The sequence below is a fragment of the Culex quinquefasciatus genome, chromosome 1 (genome assembly GCF_015732765.1).
Source record: "Culex quinquefasciatus strain JHB chromosome 1, VPISU_Cqui_1.0_pri_paternal, whole genome shotgun sequence".
NCBI lineage: Eukaryota > Metazoa > Arthropoda > Insecta > Diptera > Culicidae > Culex > Culex quinquefasciatus.
In genome coordinates, this window is record NC_051861.1 from 33,932,364 (window position 1) to 33,958,226 (window position 25,863).

A 25,863-nucleotide genomic window follows, 5' to 3' on the forward strand; every position below is an offset into this window, starting at 1 on the left:
GTTCAATTGTACAAATTGTCCCAACTTGTCTCATTGCATTGCATTGCATTGTAGATCTGCCCAAGTGTGCAATTTGTCGAACTCTTTAAGTTTTCAAATTCCTTTTTTTGAGAGCTGTCCCATAGTATTAACTGTCTCAACTTGTCCAACTGAACCGGTTGTCTCACTGAAGATTTGTCCAAATGTGTAATTTTTCAACTACTTATGCTGTCAATTTGTTAAATTTGACAAATCGGCTGTCGAAATGTACGAGTTGTCCCAAGTTGCCCAACTGAACAAGGTTGTCTCAATGTAGATCTGTCCAAATGTGCAACTTGTCCAACTCTTTAAGTCGTCATTTTACTAAAGTTATCAAACTGACCATCGTTGTAAGATGTCCAACTGTTAAACTTGTCCCAAGTTGCCAAACTGAACAAGTTGTCTCACTGAAAATCTTCCCAACTTTATTTTTTTATCCAACGCTCTAAGTTGCCAATTTGATTTGGTTGTTAAACTTTGCAAGCTATCAAATTGCACAAATTGTCTCAAGTTGTCCAACTGTTCCAGTTGTCTCACTGTAGCTTCGTTTAACTGTGAAATTTGTCCTGCCCTTCGTTTTGTTTGCCAATTTTTGTTATTCATTTGTTAAAAGAATCAATTTGTTGTATCCCATTTTTATTACAAGCTGACATTTCAAGACCTTTTCAGCATTCATCGCAAAATTCCAACAAAATCGAGAGCCAAAGAATTCCTTAAGGAAGATTACTTGCACGCACAGCCCGCCCGTCTGATCGCCCCGGGAGCTGAACGAAAGAGAGTGACTTAATTTTCGCCGTCACGTCACGCCAGGTTCACGCCAGTTCTAAAAATAACGCCTCTTGGACAGACAGACGTCAGGCCGCCGTCGAGCCGATAATCGATGCCGGGCCCTTTTCTCGCCAGGTTCAAGCCGCGGACGACCTTGACTGATGGGGGCCCGGTCGTCGTCGTCGTCGTCGCCGTAATTAGCTCCGGTGACAGGAAGATTGCTCGTCGTCATAAATGGAGATCTTCTTCGATGAACTGTTTTCCGAGGGCACAACAACATAGGAATTTACCTTTTGCGTGAGAAGCGATTAGCACCTCGTGCAAAGGGCGCGATTTCTGAGAAGAACTGTCAAGCTGGGATCATGAATGCAGGTGAACACTATTCACGGTAGCTTGAGTTCAGTGTTTATAATTCTTGAAGGAAGTGTTGAAGCGTTTTCCGTTTGTCAAATGTACACGTTCAAATCAAACGCTCCATTCAAGTCCACAATCCAGCAAAATCCTCCGTCAACGCGAGTTCTCAATTAAACACCCGCCAGTGCGGGAATCGATTTCTCTCTGTCGCATAATGGGACGTGCAACCTCCTTCTGACAGGGCCTTAATTAACCGAGAGAGCATCCCGTATGATTAGTTTCACACTTTCCAAGAACCGGAAAACCACCGCACACATACCACCGATGGTGACGACTTCTGCTCGAGTTCGAAGCCCTCTGGTGGCCACTAGCGGAATGCGCGTCCATAATGGCCTCGCCGATGTGGCATCAACCGCGGCTATTAACAATTATTACCGCTGCTCGGAGGAGCGGCGTTCTAGGCGCTCTCGCCCCGTGGTCATCGAGATCTGAACGAGATGAAAGTGGCGTGTACTACCAGCTTCTCTCTTCTGACGATGGCGCCCGGGTCATACCGACCACGCTTGGAGCTACAGCTGAAGCCAGGAGACCAATTAAAAGCGAAATTTATTGTGACTTTATGCAAATGCAATTGCTCATAACATTGCGGAGATTCCGGGCGCGGCGGGTTCGTGCAGATCGTGCGTGTAGGGGAGGTCATTGGTCCGGAAGGGAGAGCCCGGGGGGGTAGGACACTAGTTGAGATTCTACATAACGGGACATGGAAATGAATGGACCGGCTAGCGGCGCGGACAACAGTTACACAACTTTCAAGAACATACTCTTCGGGACGGTGGTGGAATGTCGGTGGGCCATGTTTGGGAAGGATCGGTTGTAGTTGTAAATTCGTTTACGGTGGATTTAATTCGTTACCAAGCTGCCAAGTTACAAAGTTGCAAAGTTACCAAGATCATCAATATCCGGGAACCGTGGTGTAGGGGTAAGCGTGATTGCCTCTCACCCAGTCGGGCTCGATTCCAGATGGTCCCGGAGGCATTTTTCGAGACGAGATTTGTCTGACCACGCCTTCCGTCGGATGGGGAAGTAAATGTTGGTCCCGGACTAACCTAAAAAAGGTTAGGTCGTTAGCTCAGTCCAGGTGTAGGAGTCGTCTCCCTGGGTCCTGCCTCGGTGGAGTCGCTGGTTGTTAGTTGGACTAACAATCCAAAGGTCGTCAGTTCGAATCCCGGGGTGGATGGAAGCTTAGGTGTAAAAAGAGGTTTGCAATTGCCTCAACAATCAAGCCTTCAGACACCTAGTTTCGAGTAGGAATCTCGCAATCGAGAACGCCAAGGCAATGCTGTAGAGCGAATAATTTGATTTTTTTTTCAATATCCAAGTTGCCAAACTGTCGAATGGAGCTACCAAAGTACCTTGCTACCAAGCTACTAGGCTACCAAACTTCAAGTCACAACAACGAAAATAGTAATTATTAACAGTTTTTTGGTTACCAATTTCATGAAAGCAAAGTTGCCAAGTTAGTAGATTTCTTTGCGTTCAGATGGTAAATCATGTTACCACGGTATGACAAAAATGTTAATTTTTATTTTTTTTACAAGAAATCATGATGCTTTTTCTGTTATTACTGTTCTGTTATTAGGTTACCAAACTACTAAGCTATCAATTTCCTTTTATTTCATATTTTAAAATAAATAATAAGTTACCAAATGACTCTGCTCCATTTTACCATTTTAGTCCATTTAAGCAACACGACAGCTTAGTCACAATGTCACGAACAACTTTACTAAGTTATGAGTTTATTATTTTTACCCACTTACCAATTAACCAAGCTACCTTGTTACCAAATTTTAAAGTTAATTGTTATCAAACAATAATTTAGCAAGTTATCGAAATGCCAAACTGCTAATCTTTCAAGTTATTGGATTCAATTTTAAGTTATAAAGATAACTTTTTTCAAAGTCACCTGGTTACCAATTCACTAAGTTACCAAATGTACATAGTTACCAAAGCTACCAAGAACCAATACACCAAACTCCTACGTGATTAGGTATCAAGCTACCAAGATATCAATGTGTTCAATTTGTATATAAAGTAAGCGTCGAGTTATCAGGGTATTAATGTGAGAATGTATCAAGCTACCAAGGTTAAAAAGCTACCATGATTAAAGTTACTATTTTCACTCAGTTACCAAAAAACGAAGCTCCATGTTAACCTAATGTTGATAAACTGCTAAGATTCCAAGTTACTCAAATAAATTTTAAGCAGCAATGTTAATATTTCACAAAGTCTGCCAATTCATCAGATTATCCTTAGTAGACAGTTACCAAAGCTACCAGGAAACTAAGGTTTTAACCTACCAAGATAATTATTTGTTATATTGTTAATTAGTAACCTGATGACTTAGGCACAATTAGGCTTAGTGATTTTTCACGCTCGAAAATTGCAAATTTCACGGGGACCTCAATTTCAAAACACAAAATTTCACGCAGATTTTGCGGAACGTGAAGAATGTTAAAATAACTCTGAAAATCTTATGTTTGAGTCAAAGAAACTACTTTTCATGCTTCATTATATATTATTCTTAAATATACAAAAAAAAATCTTTCATAAATTTGAACGAGACAAAAAAATCACCTAATTTTCAAAAGAGATTCCACCTAGTTTATGGATGGGCTCTAAATAAATTTTGAAATAAAATGTAGGGCATGTTAAAAAGTTTTCGCTGATTTGCTTCATTTTATTGAATTTCATATCAAAGCAAGATTTAACAATCTTGTCCAACAAAAATGAGTGAAATAATTTGAATTTTTTTGCGACATTTAGCAAATTAATTTTTTTTATTATCTCCCTTTTCAAAATTTAAATTTTAAATCAAAAGTAAAAAATAATATAATTTGTAACGAAATCAAAAATTTTAAACAAAAATGAAAACAAAAAAAGTAGTATTTTTTTAACTTTCACGGGAATTATCCACCCAAATTATCAAATATCGCTAAAATTCAACAGGACTCAGAAAAAAATCTGTTAAGTTTTTAAAAGTTGATTTCAAAGCTTTTATTATATTATTAGTAAAACAAATCACGATTCTTTTAATTTATTTTGTTATTTTGAAAATAAACCTTAAAAAATAGCAGTCAAATTGTTATTCAGCGAATGAAAATATTACTAAACTTAGTATGTTTTAAAAACACTGAAAAATCTGAACCGTTCTTCAAATGTTTTATATCAAGCTTTTCAATTAGGTTTTACGCCGACTCGGTTTTGAGGTTAGAAATTTGACAGTTTGGCTGCACTGTTTACATGTTTTGCACGTGTATAAAATAAAAACGTGAGTGCGTGTGTGCTTGTGACGTCACGCTGTTAAACCTAATTGAAAACTAATAAACTTTACCTAAGTAGTCTTTATGGATGAAATATGTATAATAATGTTATTCTGAAAAACAAACATGATTTGAGAAAATTGATAAATTTCACGAATTTCACGCCGACCAAAGAAATTATCAAAAACCACTAACCCTAAATTAGTAATAGAACAAGGGTATTCACTCAATTAATTATACAGTAGTTCATAAGATTATGTTTATTCCTATTTGAGTTAGATGAGCAACTCTCTACGAAATCGGCCGATTTCGACCATTTTTATTTTTTGTATTTTTTTATTTGACTTAAACTTTGGGCCTTCCCTATGACCAAATAAGCTATTTTGCGTCATTGGTTCACCCATACAAGTCTCCATACAATTGTGGCTGCTGTCCATACAAAAATGGTATGTAAATATTCAAACAGTTGTAACTTTTGACTGAATTTTCTGATCATATTGGTGTCTAAGGCAATGTTGTAGGTATTGTTGAGGACTTTTGAGAAAAAAATAGGTACACGGAAAAAAATGGCAGATTTTTGAATCAACTATTTTTTAACTAAAACTCAATTTCCCAAAATACGTATTTTTTGATTTTCGAGAATTTTTTGATATGTTTTACCATAGAGAAACATGGTAAAAAATCTGCCGCCGAGTTATGATTTTTTGAAAATACAGTGATTTTTGGAAAAAAATTAAGTTTCATGCAAAAAAAAGTTTGACATTATTTTATAATGCAAAATTGAATTTGCAACCGAGAAGTTTTTTTACAGATTTTTTGATAAAGGGCTCCGTTTTCAAGATAAAGCCACCGAAAGTTTGATTTCAGCGAAATATTTGCAGTTTTCGATTTTTTTTAAAGTAGTGACCATGAGTGACCATTTCTAAAAATATTTTTTTGAAAAGTTCAGAAAATTTGCTATAGAATTGTCTAAGAGACATTGAAGATTGGACCTCAGGTTGCTGAGATAGAGCCGCTTTAAGAAAAAGAAACACGAAAATTGAAATTTTCTAAATCTCACCAAAAAAAACCACCATTTTCAAATGACGATATCTCAGCAACTAATGGTCCGATTATCAATGTTAACACATGAAACATTCGTGAAATTTTCCGATCTTTTCGAAAAAAATATTTTGAAAATTTTTAAATCAAGACTATTATTTTAAAAGGGCCAAACATTGAATATTATGCCCATTTAAAATGTTAGTCTTGATTTTATTTTTTTTAACATTTTTTTCGGAATGATCGGAAAATTTCACGAATGTTTCATGTGTTAACATTGATAATCGGACCATTAGTTGCTGAGATATCGTCATTAGAAAATGGTGGGTTGTTTTTGTGAGATTTAGAAAACTTCAATTTTCGTGTTTCTTTTTCTTAAAGCGCAATCCGAGGTCCAATCTTCAATATCTCTTAGACAATTTTATAGCAAATTGTGTGAACTTTTCAAAAATAATATTTTTAGAAATGGTCACTCATGGTCACTCTTTTTAAAAATCGAAAAACTTCAAATTTTTTCAAGTTATTGAAGTTGCCAAAGTGCTTAGATGCCAGATTACTCAGTTCACTTAGCAAAGTACCCAGACAGCAAGCTACCAAGGTTTCAAGCTACCAAAGTTTCAAGCTACCAAGATACCACGATCACGATTTCAAGCTATCAAGCTATCAAGGCGTCGAGCTATCAAAGGTTATAATTTAATAAGGCACCAAGATTTCAAGCTACCAAAGTGTCATGTTACCTATTCACCAAGATACCAGCGTATTAATGTACAGATGTTTCAAGCTATCGAGACAGCAATGTTTCATAGGGACCTACATAGGGAAATGAAATGTTCTGGGTGAAATTTCAAACACTCAAAGTCATTCAAATTTAAGGTTGAAAAACTTGTAGTTTTTCTTTGGTGCTGGCACTTTTCTTGTACCGAACAAGCACAAACATAACAAAAACTATCAGATTATTATCAACAACAGTTTTACAATACTTTTGATTGTTATAAGTCTCGTTTTTTTGCCAAAATGATTTTAAATTTATTCCGACCTTGTTCTCACATGACCTTGTTGCTCGATTGGATCCTCGATTTGACAGTTCGATTGGAACCCTGAGAGTGACATTTCGCCTCTCCATATAGGCTCTCTAATGTTTCAACGTAAAAAGGTACCAATGTATCAAGCTACCAAAGAGTGAAGCTACTAAGCTACTTATACATCAAGCTACCAACGAAGTGCCAAAGTTTCAAGCTACCAAGGCATCAAGTTACTAAAACACCAAGTACACCACCGCTATAAAGTACCAATATTTCACGTTAACAAGGTACCAAAGTATTAACCTGCCGAGCTTCCATGGCCGTGAGGTTACGGGTTTCGTCTTGGTACGATTCCTGTCTGGCTCAGCAAAGTCAGATCCCTCCAAAAAGTAGTTCCACTGACTGGGAACCCTGATCGGTAGGGGATGGGTTTCGACTAGCGGTGTGCTGGATTTCCAATCCAGATGTCGTGAGTTCGATTCTCGTACCGGGATGATGATGTTTGAGGAAAGCTACCAATGCGTGGAGCCAATCTACCTACGTAGTAGGGTATTACGATATTAGGCTACCAAGATACCAAGGTTTCGAGCTACCAAAGAACCATGTTAAAAACATAATAAGGTACCAAGATTTGAAGCTATCAAGGTATCAAGGTTTCAAGCTACCAATGTTTAAGGTAAAATGCACCAAATAAACTTTTTTTCCCTTTTATTGATGTTTATGTTTTATCCAGGTTCAACGTTTTCCATGCAGAAACCAAGGTAGGTTATCAATGTATCATGTTTTCAGAGTACCAAACTTTAGAGCATTTCTGTACTCAAAAGCTCTAGTATTTTTTTCTTTCCTTAGCGTTTCCCGAACAGACGGTAATAACTAAATTCATGCCATTTCAATAACAAATACTGTTAAAATACCAGAAATTGTTATGGATTCTTCTTGAAAAATCAATTTTTGCATAAGAGTTGAATAACAGTTTATGTTATCATAACAAAATTTGTTATTGGTATGATATTGACTAAAGACCAAAACAACTTTGGAATAACATTTTATGTTATGGAAGAATATCTCAAACCGTTATTGGCATGATCGGATTAGCTGGTAAAATAACAAAAAATAATAACAAAGATTTGTTCGAAGAATTACCCAAAATGTTATTGATCTGTTATTACAATAACGAAAAAAAACGAAAAAAACGAAGTTGACTTTATAGCTGTCGGCCACCATTGCTAGTACCATCCACTAGTGTCTTCCTTTTTTCTACAAGGACTTCGCCGCCCTGGGCTCCTAAATGTATGACAGTATGGCACGGAGCGACGGCGCCGAATACCCATATTTACACAAAGAATTTTAGAGCGCCCGCCGCGGGATTCGAACCGGCAACCTCTGGATTGTGAGTCCAGTGCGCGGTCCAATTGATCCACACGGGCGGGACTAACGTTATTACAATAACGATCCAATAACAAAAAAATCATAACGACGAATAACAAATCTTGTTATAAATAACATAAAATGTTATTGAACTAGTATTTTCAAATATCAAAAAAAAATATTCCCAAGTTATTTCTGTCTGCTCGGGTTTGCTATTATAACATCTTACATTAAGAATTAGACTTAATAATATGAAACTTAACTCCAATCAACTTGTCAGCTCAACTTTCTCGCACTTAATCTTAATCCGTTAAAAGTCAAGTGACATTTCGAAAATTATCCCTGCAGTTGACACGCGATTTATCGCCCCGGGCGGTTATAACTTTTTAGAGTTGCACTTTTCCAAATCAAGAGTCCCACACCCTCCGGAAAGCCCGAAAAGTGGCATCTGCCAGCAAACATCACAAACCGGAAAGAGGTGCAGCAAAAACTTTTGCAAGTTGTTAGGAAAAAGTGCGCGCACCAACGTGAAAGTAATTGTTTTACACGCACCAGAAGGCCTCAAGAGCGTGGCGTGAAAAACAGACTTTTCGAGTTTGAGTCTGAATCAGTGTTTTTTTTTCCGGGTAAATGTCGTCCTCCAAATCGGGGTGATTTGATTTACCAGCGTTTCGGATTGGGGTCAGTGCTGTGAAAAATCAGAGCTGTGACATTGTCTCTTGAGTGAACGCTCAGTGAATGCTCATTGAAACTCATTTGATAAAATTAATCCAGGAGAGTTTGAATTTAAACACTTTCGGATGAAAGATTTCCTGCATCCCTGCCCGTTAAGCGATGATTTTTCGCCTGTTTGTGAACTATTTGTGCTGCAGCTCCAGCCCCCAGAAGACAATTCAATTAATTTCATTTCAATTAGCTTCCGGTGTGAGCATGAGTTCCTGGGGGAGGGAATTTTCGAGCCTCCTCTGGTGGGGAAAACTACGCTGATTCCATTAGGCTAAGTGGCACCACTCGAGGGGGTGAACGGGGAGTACAAGAGGATCCCCCAAAAGTGGGACTTCGATGAAAACACTTTATCTTCACTCAGTCCTGGTAATTACATTTGGGCAAAAGTTTACGGTGAGCGTTCTCTCCGGACTGGGAGAACCGGGTTATGCTTTTCGGGGACTGTTTCGAAACGAGGCTCGTGTAATAAACGACACCGGAAGGGAAAGGCACTGCAAGCTGGAATTTTCGGAATTTTCTGATTGAAATTGGTGATGTGTGGGGATAAGTTTCATTTTCTCCGATAAATTGATTGAATTTCGTACAAACAACTCAAGTAATTGAAATTTCATTAAAATTTCATCAGCGGAAATTTAAACTGGCAAATCGATTTTCAGCAGAAATGATAATTGTCAGAAATGTCAACATCAAATGACATAAGCACAATTAACCTCACATTTCAGTGTAATTTAACCATCTCCAAAAGGGTCACAAATAAACATCATTAAACGTAATTTTTCACACTCCCATTCCAGGGAACCCATTTGAAGCCCACTTGAGCCCAAAATAGGTCGAATCATACGATAAACTTTGCACTTGTTTTTGAAAGGGAAAAAAGCAAAAAAGCGCCCACTTCCGGAACCCTGTGATGGATGTCACCCGGAACAGGGCACTTGCTCCGGAGAACCACACTCGATTAGCTGGGAAAGTTTGACCGGCGGTAGTTAGTCCAAGTAGTTGGGTTATGTTGAGCGGTGAGGGGTAAAATGAGTACTAGTTTTATTAAAACAGAAATAGAGTCGTTTTCATGAATGACAGATGAAAACGAGACTATTGCTCCAAGTTGACAGATTGACAGAACTAATTTATCGAACACGAAACAAACTCGCACTTGAAATCCACTTACCTTGTTACCGCACTTTAACTACTTACCTTGTTTCAAACTCACTCGCATATATCCAATCATTAGCTCTAACATGAAGTCTGTAATAGAGGCGAAGAACTAAAATATCTACAAATTGACCGTTGCATACTGCAATTTGATTGCAGCAATGCAGGCGTTAAAAATTGTTTACAGAACGTATCAATTTGTAGCTAGTAAAGCAAATCACTTCAACTGGAAGCTAATGAATTGATAGAAGTGAGTATGCGCTTTTTATTTCTGCAAAAATCTACATCTGACACATTCTGTAAACAGTTTTTAACGCCTGCATTGCTGCAATCCAATTGCAATACGAAAATGTCAAGTTGTAGGTGGTTTTGTTCTTCTTGGCTATTACAGACTTCAAGTGGGGTGTGGAAGGCTGTGTTACGGTCCCATTTTTTTACGTTACGTAATAAAAGAACGCTCCCAAAATCGCCGAAAACTACATTAAAATGACAAAAGTAGAATAGAAACAACTCTTCATCCATTCACCATTCAAAATGATTAGAAAATGTCAGTTGGTAGATATTCACTTCAATTACGGACTTCAAATCAAAAGTCATGAATCAATAAGTAGCGGTTAGTTTTGAGCAAGGTAAGTGCTAAAATTTCTTTTAATAAGTGTTTAGTTGATTTGTGATACATGTTCTGGTAAGTACTTAACAATTTTTAATATTGTATAAATTCTGTCAATCTGTCTGTCAACGAATCAGAATAGTCACGTTTTCATCTGTCATTCATGAAAACGTCTCTATTTCTCTTCAAATCCCCACAGTTGTTCGACCACGCTGCTTCCGTCCAAATGGCTCGCATCGCCCCTTTCGCCCATGGGCATTCCCACGGGTGTAAAAAGGGCCCTATTCAAAAAGCTCGCCCACCCAGGAAGAATCGCATGATAATTACCTTCGGTCGGCAGCAGGGTCCAGCTTCCGAGAAGGACTAACGCCCACAGCAGCTGTGGGTTAGCCATCGTTTGTGCCGCCGGTTTGCTCCGGTCCTATCCGGTTTGTTCCGGGTGAGCCACCAGTGAAGGAAAAACGGCACCAAGCCGTGTGCGGCGGTGTGTCCGGTGTGACTTCCTGTGGGGTGTGAGAGAGAGAGAGAAGAAAAAAAAACGGTGAAAAATGAGTGGAAATTACTTCAGTTTGAAGTGGCTTTTGGAGGGGCCTGTCAACGCGATCATGTCCTGCGACAATGTGATCTCTGGGCGAATGTCAATAATAATTATACTTCTGTCAGGTTTATTTTATGCCATTTCTCATTCGAAGAACAAACTCGAGCCTCAATTGAAGTGCAAATCAACGCCGGAGGCGGCCAGTGAGGACGTGGCAATTGATAGAAGACTTTGGAGGAGGATTGGGTGGCAGTCGGTTTGAAGTTTTTCGTTCTCGCTTGAAAGCAGCCGGTAATTGGATTCTGTGGCGAGATTGGAAAAGTTTAGCCTGGGCGAACGAAAAAAATATGAAGAAGTAAAAAGCGATGTCGTCCGTCTGGTCTGCCATTGATAATGATGATGAGAGAGCGCGCGGGGATGATTATATGCTGAGCCCGTGTTTGGGGGACAATCTTCGATGGATCAAGCTTGTCAACGCTTTCGTCAGAAAGTGAGCGACAAGACGACGCACTTGCTGTGAGCTGAGCAGATAAGATCAACTTTGATTAATGTATTAATTGATGTTGTACTTGCGGGTGGTTGGATTTTCACGCTGAGCATATTGATAAGATTGTTGAGCAACTAATTACACTTTTCGTCAACAAAATGGTTTTAGTACTTCTTAGTACTAAATTCGTTGAAAAGTTTTCAAGATGTTTAGTTTAGTTAGTTTAGTTGCAAAAACGGATGAAAAATTCTTGGCCAATAAGCATAGTTTGTCTCAAAATTGCCAAACTTTCATAGCTACCAAGCAAGCTTAATAAGCTTAAAGCAGGGGTGACCAAAGTATGGCCCGCGGGCCAAACGTGGCCCGCGAGGTGATATTTTGTGGCCCGCGGACCCATTTTGAATGGTCATGTAAAATGGCCCGTTGACCACTTGTAAAGTGATTTTATACTTTTTCAAAATTAAGGTTTATTTTAAACTTTTATATGCTAATCTTTTTTATTTTTTGTTAATAAAAAAACTTAATATTTATCAATATTTTGATCCCCACTTTAGGATACAAATAATTTGTTCAAAATATTTTATAATTAAAACAATTTCACACGTTCCAATGTGAGTGAAAATAGTTAATATCGTCAAAATTTTCATCAAATATTTTTAGAAATATTAAAAAACGTTCAAGTTTGACTTAGGTAGAATTCTGTAATAGTTGCAAAAATGTAAGTTTTCTTTATTAATTTGCAAGTCATAATGACACTTTTATAAACTGACCCTCAAACAAACATTGCATTTCCTTCGGGATTCGAACTCATTACAGTTAGATAACGAATCTGATTGACTACCAACTGATTCAGGCTGACAAAATGTGGAAATCGGAAGATCAAGTTTGTTGCAAATATTTTACAAAAGTTTCGTTGATCAACTCACGCCTCGAAACGAAACGAAACGAAACTATTGGCACTACGCCCCCCGGGGCATGGCCTTCCTCTAACGTGGGATTTCTGCTCCAGCGCCTCTGACGAGACAGGAGGAACCGGGACCGACGTTTTACTTCACCATCCGATAGAAGCTCAGTGGATAAGGCGGGAATCGAACCCGCGTCTCATAGCATCATCGGGATCGGCAGCCGAAGCCGCTACCCCTGCGCCACGAGACCCACACTCACGCCTCCATCATTATTAAAAAATTAGCTCAAAAACCAGAAGCAAAAAAATATTTTCAAAAAACTTCAAAATTTCAAAAAAAAGCAATCTAAGTGCAATTAGCTGAAATTGATTAAATATGCATTCCTTTGCATTAAGAATCATTTGAGCATGTTTGGGTTTATTAAAAAATGAATTTTAGTGAATTTTCGCTAAATTTTTTTTTGTCGAATCTTTTGCCTTCCTCACTGAGGTAAGGCTATAATCCTGCTCTAAAAATGAACTTTGTATAAAAACGTCGTAGACCCACCTTCATGTATACATATCGACTCAGAATTGAAAACTGAACAAATGTCTGTGTGTATGTGTGTGTGTATGTGTGTGTGTATGTATGTATGTGACCAACAAACTAGCTCATGTTTCTCGGCACTGGCTGAACCGATTTGACCCGAACCTGTTGCATTCGACTTGGTTAAGGGTCCCATAGATCGAGTTTTATAAAGATTGAAGTTTCGATAGTAGTTCAAAAGTTATGTATAAAAATGTGTTTTCACATATATCTGGATCTCACTTAAATGTATGTAAACTATGTCCGGATCCACCATCCGACCCATCGTTGGATAGGTTATCAAAAAATCTTTCCAACGAGTCCAAAACATTGAAGATCTGGCAACCCTGTCTCGAGATATGTCCACTTAAGTGATATTTATGTACTTTTTGTAGCCGGGTCTCATTTAAATGTATGTAAACTATGTTCGGATCCACCATCCGACCCATCGTTGGTTAGGTTATCAAAAGACCTTTCCAACGAGTCTAAAACATTGAAGATCTGGCAACCCTGTCTCGAGATATGGCCATTTAAGTGATATTTATGCACTTTTTGGAAGCCGGATCTCACTTAAATGTATGTAAACTATGTCCGGATCCACCATCCGACCCATTGTTGGTTAGGTTATCAAAAGACCTTTCCAACGAGTCCAAATCATTGAAGATCTGGCAACCCTGTCTCGAGATATGGCCATTTAAGTGATATTTATGTACTTTTTGGAAGCCGGATCTCACTTAAATGTATGTAAACTATGTCCGGATCCACCATCCGACCCATCGTTGGATAGGTTATCAAAAGACCTTTCCAACGAGTCCAAAACATTGAAGATCTGGCAACCCTGTCTCGAGATATGTCCACTTAAGTGATATTTATGCTCTTTTTGGAAGCCGGATCTCACTTAAATGTATGTAAACTATGACCGGATCCACCATCCGACCCATCGTTGGATAGGTTATCAAAAGACCTTTCCAACAAGTCCAAAACATTGAAGATCTGGCATCCCTGTCTCGAGATATGGCCATTTAAGTGATATTTATGTACTTTCTTAATCCGAATCTAAAAAATAGATGAAATTTGTGTACAACCCCATCAAATCAGCCATTGTTGGTAATGAGTGAGGAAGGCTCCAACCACATAGGTGGATTAAGTTAGTTTTTTTTCTAAATAATGATTGCAGTTTAACTATATGGTAGCTTAAAACATTTTCTATCATTTTTTTCATTGATATGTTGAAATTCTGGCTCTCAACGATTTTTCATTAGCCACACTTAGTTTATAAATAAAATTACGCCTTTACATGAATTGTTCAACATGTAATGTCACCATTTTCGAAATATAAAAACAAAATCTTGTTTTTTTGAAAGCACAAGTACATTCAGCTAAAAACTTTTTTTTGTCAAATACCTGAAACAATAAAATCAACGATACCGATAGAAAACCGTTATTTTGTGGTTTTGGTTTTTATTATTTTGAATTTGTGGTTTCTATAATTTTTAAATTAACAAATTAATTCTTTTAAATTAAAATAATGTATTTTTGCCTTCCTCACCTTACTGAGGAAAGGTTATAAAATCACTCGAAAAATGAACTTCTCAATTAGACCTCCTAGACCCACCTTCATGTATACCTATCGACTCAGAATCAAATTCTGAGCAAATGTCTGTGTGTGTGTGTGTGTAGGGATGTGGGTCTGTGCACCAAAAAATATGCACTCGATTATCTCGACATTGGCTGAACCGATTTTGTCCGTTTTGGCGTCATTCGATCCGTCTTGGAGTCCCATAAGTCGCTATTAAAAATTATGCAGTTTTGTTAAGTACTTCAAAAGTTATGCTAAAAAAACAATTTTGACTAAAGTTCGGAAGATTGTAAAAAGGGTGGTTTTTGTAAGAAAACCTGTCATATTATACATTTTCAGAAAGGTATTTGAAAGACCTTTCCAACGCGTCCAAGACATTGAAGATCTGACAACCCTGTCAAAAGTTATAAGCACTTAAGTGTTATTTTTGCACTTTTTGGAGGCCGGATCTCAGATATGTTGATGAAACCGTTGTCCGGATCTCTCATGCGACATATCGTTGGATAGATAATCAAAAGACCTTTCCAATGCGTCGAAGACATTGAAGATCTGACAACCCTATCAAAAGTTATAAGCACTTAAGTGTCAGTTATGCACTTTTTGGAGGCCGGATCTCAGATATGTTGATGAAACCGTCGTCCGGATCTCTCATGCGACATATCGTTGGATAGGTAATTAAAAGACCTTTCCAACGCGTTCAAGACATTGATGATCTGACAACCCTATCAATAGTTATAAGCACTTAAGTGTCATTTTTGCACTTTTTGGAGGCCGGATCTCAGATATGTTAATGAAATCGTCGTCCGGATCTCTCATGCGACCTATCGTTGGATAGGTAATCAAAAGACCTTTTCAACAAGCACGAATTGGATTGGGGATCTGGCTACCCTATCAAAAGGTGTAAGCATATAAGTGCCCTGCAATATGAAGACTATCCAATCTAGTGGTATGAATAATGAGTCAAATTGATAAAACACTGAAAAACATCACCCTTTTGTGTCTATTTTGGATAGCACCCTTTAAATATGAGGAAGGCACCAACCACCCTAGGGTGGATTAAGTTACGTTTTTTTTGTAAATTTGGCCCGCAAGCTCATTTGAGGTTCACATTTGGCCCGGGCTCCAAAAACTTTGAGCACCCCTGGCTTAAAGATTCTCCACGTAGAGAATCGAGAAGACAAAAGACACATACTTGTCTCACGGAAGATTATAACTGGAGCTTCATGATCCATAACAATGTTCACATCTCTCTTTTTCTCTAAAAGCATCAGGTGCCCTTGACAAAAATATAGTTGTTCTAATTTGATCATGTTTTTAACATACCCAATTGATTAAATTTGTCTCAAATGAGCTGCATAATCCAAGACAATGTTCAACAAGTACGAATTGTTCCACCCCTCTCTCAATGTTAGTTGGTGGGACAAACCTGTTGCACGGTATTTCAGTAATTTTTTTGTTTTTGTTACGTTTAAGAAATAATTCTGATGGTAATTTTTTGAAATTTGTAGAGAGCGAAGAGACAAGGTTGTTTGTTTTTCTTTGTCTAGTTGTCAGTTGTCCCACATGAACGTTGAGACATTATGTGAACTTTGATCATTCATTCACCTAAGCTTCTGACCAAATGGTCGTGTCCCACTTTATTTCGGCAGATTTTCAAAATTCTAGACTATGACCAATTAGCATGAGTTGTCCCACATGTACATTTAAAAAAATCCAATCAAGTGAGATTTGTTAAGCTTCTCAAGAATGTGTTTGAAGGCATTGGCCAATGAGACAAGCTTGTCTCAAACATGCATCCCTCACGCGGCAAACGATTAAGGAGTTATATTATTAAAAATCAAGAAAGATTCATCTCATGAAGATTTGGAAAAGCCAAAGGTAAACGTTTAAAATTCTTCTCAAACGATTTTGAAGAGCGGTACAGGTGGGACAAACTTGTCCCACTGCATTTGATTATTCTTTGGGCCTATGATATTATGATTTCTCATTCGATCAACAATTTTTGTGCACTTTATACAGTAAACAACTGCATTTGCTCTTGTTTTAGACTATGTTCGTGTTTTCAAAGTTGTCCCACCTTTGTTTTGTTATTCTAGTCTGTAATCAATAAACAGGATTTGTTCCAAGTTTTTGAAGATTTCTTTTTAACTGTTATTAGGTGTTTCGTCGATTTTTGCAATATTGATAGGTCATTAGAAGTTTTTAAATTTTCCCAAGATGTCCAACGGGTAAGATTTGTCCCAAATTTTATGTAGCTAATGGGACGACTCATTCCTTGTATTTAAAAATTTGAAATTTCAACTTCTAAGGCATCACAGCTAGTCCAGTTCACTCAACTATTGCATAACGTAACTGGCCACACCAGTCGTTATTCCGATCTGGTGTCCGTCCACCAAGGAATCTTCACCGACAACGAATAAATCATGCAACGTTTTCATTAGCGTTTGACGTTGATGTCCGTTCCGTTCTCCGGTCATCGGCGGTGGCGAGCTTATCCGGAACCCCTCCCCCTCCTTTTTGCAATGCCCATGTGTGTCGTAAACAAGAGACAAAAAAAAAACACCGTCCAGCATTTCCAATCATTTCATGTTTATCCGCTGGACTCGGGTCATCAACGGCCCTGCATCACCGTCCGATGGCCGTGGACCGTGGATGCTGAAGGTGATTAATTTATTCATGTTTGTCGAGAATCGTGGCTTGCATCACAACAAACATACGATACTGAACGGGGTAGGGTAGTGTGGGGTATGGTGGAACTTTTTGGCTTCAAAAGGACAAGGTTTGGCCCCAACTCCCACTATGTGCTACCTGATTTGCACTACAGACCCGGTCAGTGCAGGACGTTCCCCTTAGGGGGGAAAAAAGAGAGAAAGAGATAGCGAAAGAGAGTGGCCGGTGGTCGACCGACGTCCTTCCCGGGGTCATCAGAGAAATGCATCCACATGGAAATGGTAAAAACAGGTTCGACTGAGGGACCAACCATGTGGGCATTGAATAACACTTAAGACTTCAATAGTCGGTTTGAGAGAGCTTTATCAGTGATTAATAAAAAAACAAAACACCAAGGTTTGTAATGAACAAGGTAAGGCACAAAAGAAGGTGTCCAACTGTCAAACGCAGGGCTGGATTTTGTTTACGTTCAAAAAGTCGCACACTCAATCTTGAATATCAATGTATGGCGAAGATTTCGCCTGATCTGGATGTTACAAAATCGCAAGAGGAGCTGTTTACATTGTGGAATTCTTCGGATTTTTTTTGCGGGGCGAGAATCCTCTTCCCTCAATGTTTACCCACTTTTTGCTTCCAATCTCCCGGAGATGATGGATATCGCAAACTGGAACTGAAATTAATGCTGCAATGTGGTCCGCTGCAATCAGTATCAGATAACCAATTCCAGGGCTCGTTGTTTACTTTAAAGGTGTCAGGGTAGATGACGAATGTTGCTTTCAAGTTGGTATCATGCTGTTTCACTGACTTTTAAATGTTAATGTGGACTGACTTTAATACTTTTCTTAATACTTTCGATAATCGACAGTTGATTTGCTTGTTACGTTGACAGCTACGCAACGGTAACGTCAGCTTAACGAATGGCTTTCTTGTTGACAACACAGGACTGTCACTTTGCACGCTTACTTCGGACTACTGTGTTGTTGTTTATTTTATGATCAAAAACAAATTTATTTTAAGATAAAATCATGCAATTTCGTCAATATTTCAACATCTAGAAGCATTCGTTGTTCCATTTCAACAAAAGTTTGTCATCCTCGTGACACCCAAAGTCTTCGCAAAAGGTGCAAAAACTACCGACGGTAAACAATCCCCCCCCCCCCAGACAGGCACCTTATAAAAAAGGTGTTGACAGATTCGGGAGAAAACATCTCTCTGCGTGCTGTCTGTGTTTGTGTGTGTGTCGATGTCTGATTAAACGATTGCTTGTCTCGTTGACGCATTCAATTAGGCATTCGCTTCAATCAACAGTGCAAACACCCTCGTGCCTGCAGTATCGAGAACAATTTTCGAAACTGAAATGTGCGTGTGTGTGTGTGTGTGTGTGAACACACACACATTCGGAAGTCTGGCTGGGCCATCCCACCCGTCATGTAGCGACATCTCAATAAAGTCATCACTCATCGAACGGAAGAAGAAGTTGGGTGGAGGAGGCAATTAATTGACGTTTTTGGGTACACGCAGTTCGAATTAATTAACTCTCGGTTTACCAAGATGGCTGGCTTGAAAAATCAAATATAGATTTAAATATTTAAATTTAAATGTTGAAAAATGAGCTTTCAAGTGGTGAAAACAAATCGAATAAAAATAAATCAAATTTTTAAACAGTTGAGGGTTGGATAACCAAAATAAAAGAGGTAGCTTCAGCATGAGAACATCTCGACGAAGATCTGTTACTGATGACAAGTACCGTAATTAAAGCTGGGATCAATTAACTCATCGTATGTGTGTTTTCGGGCTTTGTTTGAGTAACTACGGTGAAATGTGTCGGTGATTGGATCGTCAGAAGTGTTTACACAAGCTTAATTAGGAAAGGATTCTTACTTCTTCGAAGTTTATCTCAAATTCAATTATTTAACTAAAAATAACAGTAAATATCGATTGTAGAGACATTTGTTTGATGAGAATCTGTTTTTATTGTTGCAGTTCAGGAATTTTACCCAAAAAAGCTTTCAAAATACATAGTTGAAAACTGATCGAATGTGATCTTGACACTTAATTTTTCATAATTAAGAAGGAAGCCTAGAGGTGACTGCCCCCTTGGTCGATGAATTCATTACCACGTCGAGCTGTAAACACCTCCTCTTCCGTTTTCGCCCAAAGAATGCTGCGAGGAATCCCGTTTACTCCGACAACTTGTCCACGCAAGGTTGCATCATAACACCTCGTACTAAGGCGCAACTTACTTTGCCACCTTGTCTTGTCAATGAACTTCACCTCGCGTAACAATAATAATAACGGGCCGGCGGTACCGAGGGTCTTCACTTGGGAAACATTATTCAATTAGCTGGCCCGAGGCCCTGTCGGGAAACCTGGATCGAGGAGGTGCCAATCGTAATAAATCAAACCAGTTTGCGGATTCGCGCTCGATTACATGTTTTGTGCGCGCTGGGAAGTCTTCCACGCTGGGCAGTGTTCTGTAATGTGAATCAATCAAGAGCGATACCTTCGGCAAAAGGGGACATTAACGGCGGCGGCATGGGAAATCACACGTCATTATAGCGGGTCCGAGCGGTGGTCGCTGGACTAAGTGGGGGTTGTTCTGAGGACATCGTTTACCGGCTAGACGGGATTTTGTAGCATGTGTTTTGCATACTGTCCTGAGCGTGTTATTTTCTTGCACGTGCACTTTGAATCAAAATGACTAAAGAGTGGTGGACAACTTCCATCAAATTAAATCTTTTTTGTATGGATCGTGAACAATCGCCAAACCCCCTAAGGTGTACACGTGGTTTATGGATGGTCCCTTAGGAAAGTACGCAATTTATGGCCGTCATCTACAGTCAACTTAGAAAACTTGCTGGGCTCATATACGTTGCTATGCAGTTGTTTGTTTACCTTTGATATGGAAACGTCAACTTAGCATAGATTTTGAAATTTTCCAAACCGCACTTCTCTAAGTGTCAAGTTTTTATCAATGACAATGAGTTCAGAACAGGAATATGACTGCATTTTCGGTTTGTTTGGGCAAGTTTACAAAAAAAAACTAACTTAATCCACCTATGTGGTTGGATCCGGCATCAAAAAAGTTCATAAATGTCACTTAAGTGGTCATAACTTGAGACAGGGTTGCTAGATCTTCAATGTTTTGGACTCATTGGAAAGGTCTTTTGATTACCTAACCAACGATGGGTCGGATGATGATGCATCAAACATTTGTTTGACATTTGTTCAGTTTTCGATTCTGAGTCGATGGGTATACATGAATTTAGGCCTTTGAGCTGTTTTTCAAAAGTGCATTTTTCGAGCAGGATTATAGCCTTATTTCAGTGAGGAAGGCAAAAATTGGAAAATATTTACAAAAAATCGAATTACAGTACTTTTCGGTAACTGGGCTGAGAACGTAGCCCAGTCACCGAATGCTGCTCGTTAACTGGGCTGAACAAAAAATAACGAGGGGACCACCAATGCATAATATTTTCCAGATGATATACAAAATAAAAATAACTCAGATTTTTACAATGCATACTTTTCATATTTCTTTAATAGTGACTTTGAATCGCAGAGATGTTTGAAAAAAGTTTATTTATTTATTTAACATGATTTCTGCATCCATTAACCCCTCGGTCATTTCGGTTTGTTTTGGTTCTTTGACGTTTTTCTGCTTTTTAACTGGGCTACCGTTATCGAGCGCCCAGTTAAACAACGCCCATTTATCGAACAACTACTGTATGGGAAATTTACTTTTGACATTCAGCTAATTGGCTCTTGAAAAACTTTTCTCGTTATTCTGGTGATGCAGGGAAAGCCAAATATTTTCTATTTGTATCCCTTTCGTAGGCAGTAGCCATTGGTTCAATTTAAAATGTCTTTAAAACAAACAAAAAATAAATTAACAGCAAAGATCGCGAAAAAAAATCTACTAGCCGAACTGTACATTAGAATTTCACGAAAAGTAAATGTTTTAAAACAAAGTTAAACAAACTCTTCGTTATGAATGTTTCAAATGAAATGTTTAAAGTAACTTTACGAACAGTCAATTTGACGTTATTAATTCAATTTGAACACCTTTAAATTGAAACAACCTGTCACTATTGCTGGGATAGAAGATAGATCACAGTATCACGGCACCAAACTCGATATCAGAGTATTCTCTGTCATCGTGCAACTCGTTCAAAATTGTAACTCGAAGCCGTTGCATAGTACCAAAAAGTGGGCAAAGACAAACTTGGTAAAAATTTTTTGAAAAAACATACACTGAATGAAAAAAAAAAAAAAAAAAAAAACACGCCGCATCTATAAGATGTTTTGATTTTTCAGTCTAAAAGTCAAACTTGAAGGCAAGCACACCTTTTTTTTCGTTTACAATTTTTGTGAAAATAGCCCCCCTTTCTAGAAAGACTCACGAAAAATGTTGGATGTAATATCTCTCCTAAAAAAATAAAAAAAAAATCATTTACTAAAACTGTTGTGGAGCAATTCCAGCTCAAATCAGAAATTTTTCTGGTACTTTTGTACCCGACCCTCTTCGATTTCAATGAAACTTTGTAGACATGTTATCCTAGGCCTATATAAGCCATTTTTGTGTTTATGGAGCCACTAGTACTCGAAAATAACATTTGAGAAGGGCGTAAGGTATTTAAATATTTTGTAATTTAAAAATTACTGTATCTCGAAGCCGTAGCGTCGTATCAAAAAGTGGTCAAAGACAAACTTGTAGGAAATTGGACAGGCTTTCTGAATAAAATACACTGAAACAAAAATGCACGCCACATCAATGAGATTTTTGATTTTAAAACTAAAACTTAAATTTAAATGTCACGATTTTTTTTCGTTCAAAATTTTTGAAGAAATAGTCTAAAATGGTGTCAAAAGACTGACGAAAAATGCGGGATGGTATGTCTCTCCTAAAAAAATACAAAAATCATTTACTAAAACTGCACCCAGAACTGGGCATCGGCATACGAGAGAATAAAGAGCACGATTCGGTAGTAAAATGGTACTGTGTGCGGACTGAGAGGATAAATCCCGAAATTACCGAGAGTACTTTACTCATGGGTTCATCTTCAAAAAAAGTTCATCTATCAAAAAAAAAAGTACCGGTACCGAGACTCGAACCCAAGACCTTCGGCATATTGAACCGTGCCTTTGCCGTATGGGCCACCGCGGTTCGGTGACAAAGTGGCGGTCATGTGTCCATATAAGCCACTCAATAGGATGAACTGTTCCAATGAACGGATGAATACGCGAGAGGACTATACTCTCGCAATATAGCACTTTCCTCACGTTTTTTTTGTGAGGACTATCCTCTCGTTCTTTAACTTTGGGTGTGTTTTTTTGAAAAGTGGTCTAAACGTAATTTTTTTTAAAAACCAGTAGTGGGGATCGATTTTCCAGACAATTTTACATAAAAGTCTCCATATTGACCATTGTCCTATGTCCAATCCTTGGGAAGATACAGTGGTTTTAAAAATATTTTTTTTGAAAAAACGGGTTTTTTGGTTGTTTTTGGCAATTTCTATATGACAGACTTGGTTTTTCAGTCTCGTAAATATTTTTACCAGAAAGCTTGTCCAATTTCCCATAAGTTTGCCTTCGACAGCTTTCTGATTTATATCGTTTTTATATTTACGTAAACAATTACTGTCCTGATTTCTACCACACTGAAAAAAATATTCAATTTTCAGTTATTAGCAATGCAATTAAGCTTATATCTGTATGCCCTTACATCCAATTGAAATGCTGTCAAAGGCAAACTTATGGAAAATTCGACGAGCTTTCCGGTAAAAATATTTACGAGACTGAATAACCAAGTCTGTCATATAAAAATTGCCAAAAACCACAAAAAACCCGTTTTTTCAACAATTTTATTTTTTAAAGCGCTATATCTTCCCAAGGATTGGACATAGGACAATGGTCAATATGGAGACTTTTATGTAAAATAGTCTGGAGAATCGATTCCCATTACTGGTTTTTAAAAAGTTTGACGTTTAGACCACTTTTCAAAAATACAGTTTTAGTAAATGATTTTTTTTTTTAGGAGAGACATACCATCCTGCATTTTTCGTCAGTCTTTTGGTACCATTTTAGGCCACTTCCTCAAACATTTTGAACGAAAAAAAATCGTGACATCACATTTAAATTTAAGTTTTAGTTTTAAAAATCGAAAAATCTCATTGATGTGGCGTGTATTTTTCTTTCAGTGTATTTTTTTCAGAAAGCCCGTCCAAATTGACTACTTTTTGATACAACGCAACGTCTTCGAGATACAGTTATTTTTAAATTACAAAATACAAAAATATTTAAATACCTTGCGCCCTTCTCAAATGTTATTTTCGAGTACTATTGGCTCCATATACACAAAAATGGCTTATATAGGCCCAGGATAACATGTCTATAAAGTTTCATTGAAATCGGAGAGGGTCGGGTACAGAAGTATCAGAAAAATTCCTGATTTGAGCTGGAATTGCTCTGTGGTCTAAACGTCAAAATGTTCAAAACCCGAATGCGGAACTCGATTTTTCGGACAATTCTACATAAAATTCTCCATATCGATCAGCGTACAATCTTTGTAAAGTTGCAGTGGTTTAAAACATATTTAAATAGCCTTTTTGATCGCTGCCATCATTGGTTGCCTGCTGCAGTCGATTGTGGGCGGTGGGGCTCGTGTCTTGAGCGTCATTTTTGTTGAGTAATTGGTGTTGTTTTAGCTATTTCAATCACAACTAATTGTTTTGTCGTTTTAACAGACTTTCCTATATCTGACTGATATCTGGCTGATCGGAAGGTACGGCGTCGTGTATTATTGTGCATGATTTTTTTGAATAATGTGTAAATTTTCACGGCGAAAAGGTCATTTCTATATGATTGTTGATCGAAAGACACGCTGACATTTATGATTCGTAGAGCAAAATGTTCATTTATTAGATATTGAAATAACTGGGTGAATTTGTGCGTTAACCAGAAAGACCTTCCCATAGCATCGTTGCTCGGAAGGCTCACCGACGGGTCTAAGATGAATGTCCTCCCCATAGCACCTTATCCTACTAACACAAAAAGTATTAATCCCGTGATGCTTGAAGAAGATGCTCTGGGTTCTACCGTCTCTAGCGGTGTCCACAGGTTCATTGCGAAAAACTATGTGTTACTGCAATATCATTATCGGACATTCCTTCCTTTAGCTTGTTCTGCAATACCAAAGCCAGCGATTATTCGTGCAAACCAAAACGCACTTAAATCAACGAGATTAAAGATAAACCCTGCTCTGATCAAATGACCATAATAAAACACCAATTAACCAGCCAATAAGCGTGGACAATAAATACCGGCAAATGCAGCCTGCGTGAGCTGCCTGTTTAATGCAACTGTAATGCTCCCCACAACATATTGTCTTTCCATAATGAGACGCAATGCAAGAACTGCCCACAACCTGGGGTAAGCCAGTTCCAGTGGATATCCGCGACTCGGACAGGTTGGACGGATTCTATCGCTGCCGGGAACACGCACGATTTATGGGCAGTGCAGATGCAAAATTTGTTTGAATAAACGTCGTAGGATGAAATCCTCATGGTTATTTAGAGGAAGGTGGTGTTTTGTGGGCATTTTGATCTTCAATTGGGAGCGTTTTTCTCTTGGTTGATTTTTGTTAAAAAACATTTTTTTTTGTTTGAGTGATTTAAACATTACATGTCAAGGTAAGACTCTCAAACTGAGAGAGAGAGAATGCTCTTCTCTTCTAGTCAGTTTGAGAGCATTTTGCTCTTCACTCGAGAGGAAAAAAATCGTTTAAATCGTGGGCCATTTTGACCACACTTGCTTCCACTATCTGTCGACCCCTAAAAGGAACTCGCACGTGACACGTGACTCCGTGTTCAAGTGTCCAACGACGGCCTCCCAAAGGCAGTGAAATTAGCCAACTAATGATGTGCCGCACAGCACACTCTAAATGTGGTTTATTCAAATGAGGTACGCTCACCGCGTGACTTGTACACAGTCGTTTGTCTTGTTCTTTGCTTGTTTTGCTCTTTTTCTGACATTGTTTGTCAGAACACAAGAACACTCACGCACAAGAGTGGTAGAACAATGGGTGGGGACAAAAAACGGCCGCTGAAGAGGCGTGGGAAAACTAATTTCCATTCAATGGGGTTTGGGTTAAGTAAGGAACAAGTAGAAGGTGGGGGCGTGTTGGACATTCATATTTGTTGTAGACCAAAGAGCGTGAACAAATATTGCACAAGAAGCGGTCAATTAGACTGTTTTTCAGGTTACTTTGAAAGAGGTTGAAAAATGTTTGTAACACTTTACTTTTTTTCCGAAACTAATGATATTACTGGCTAAGCTTGCAAATGTTTGTAGAATTGTTAGCAACTTTCAAAACCACAAGTTTCACTGATTAAACCTAATCTGCGTTCAACCAACCAATGCAAAAGACCATCAATTGAGCTCTCCCTCTTTCCGCGATAATCAAGATAATCATCATAATGCAATTCCCCGACCCGCAGCCAATATTGCCTTGGTAAGTCACTTTCTTGCAAGTTTATTTAAATTTCACGCTTCGTCACCACCATCCCTAGCGATGGAATTTCTTCTTCCAAAGTGGCTCGTTATGGCACTGATTTGCACTCTCCGGGATATCCATTTCCAGGACCCGTGCTGGGTCTTTCACTGTTTTGTTTTCCTTGCCACACCCGGGTTGTTGAGAGGAGCAAAAAAAAAAAACGCATAAATTAGAAGTAATTATTTTTATG

The 25,863-nt window shown here is 38.3% G+C and overlaps 1 protein-coding gene across 1 annotated transcript in view; it reads right to left on the reverse strand.

The window, feature by feature from the left end:
• Window positions 1-25,863, reverse strand: part of LOC6039615 (mucin-19) — a 193,634-nt gene that overhangs the window by 37,995 nt on the left and 129,776 nt on the right. The window contains exon 2 of the mRNA XM_038250259.1: window positions 10,704-10,879. Within this exon, the coding sequence (XP_038106187.1) occupies window positions 10,704-10,770 (67 nt within the window). The 5' untranslated portion in view covers window positions 10,771-10,879. The remainder of the gene's footprint in view (window positions 1-10,703; window positions 10,880-25,863) is intronic.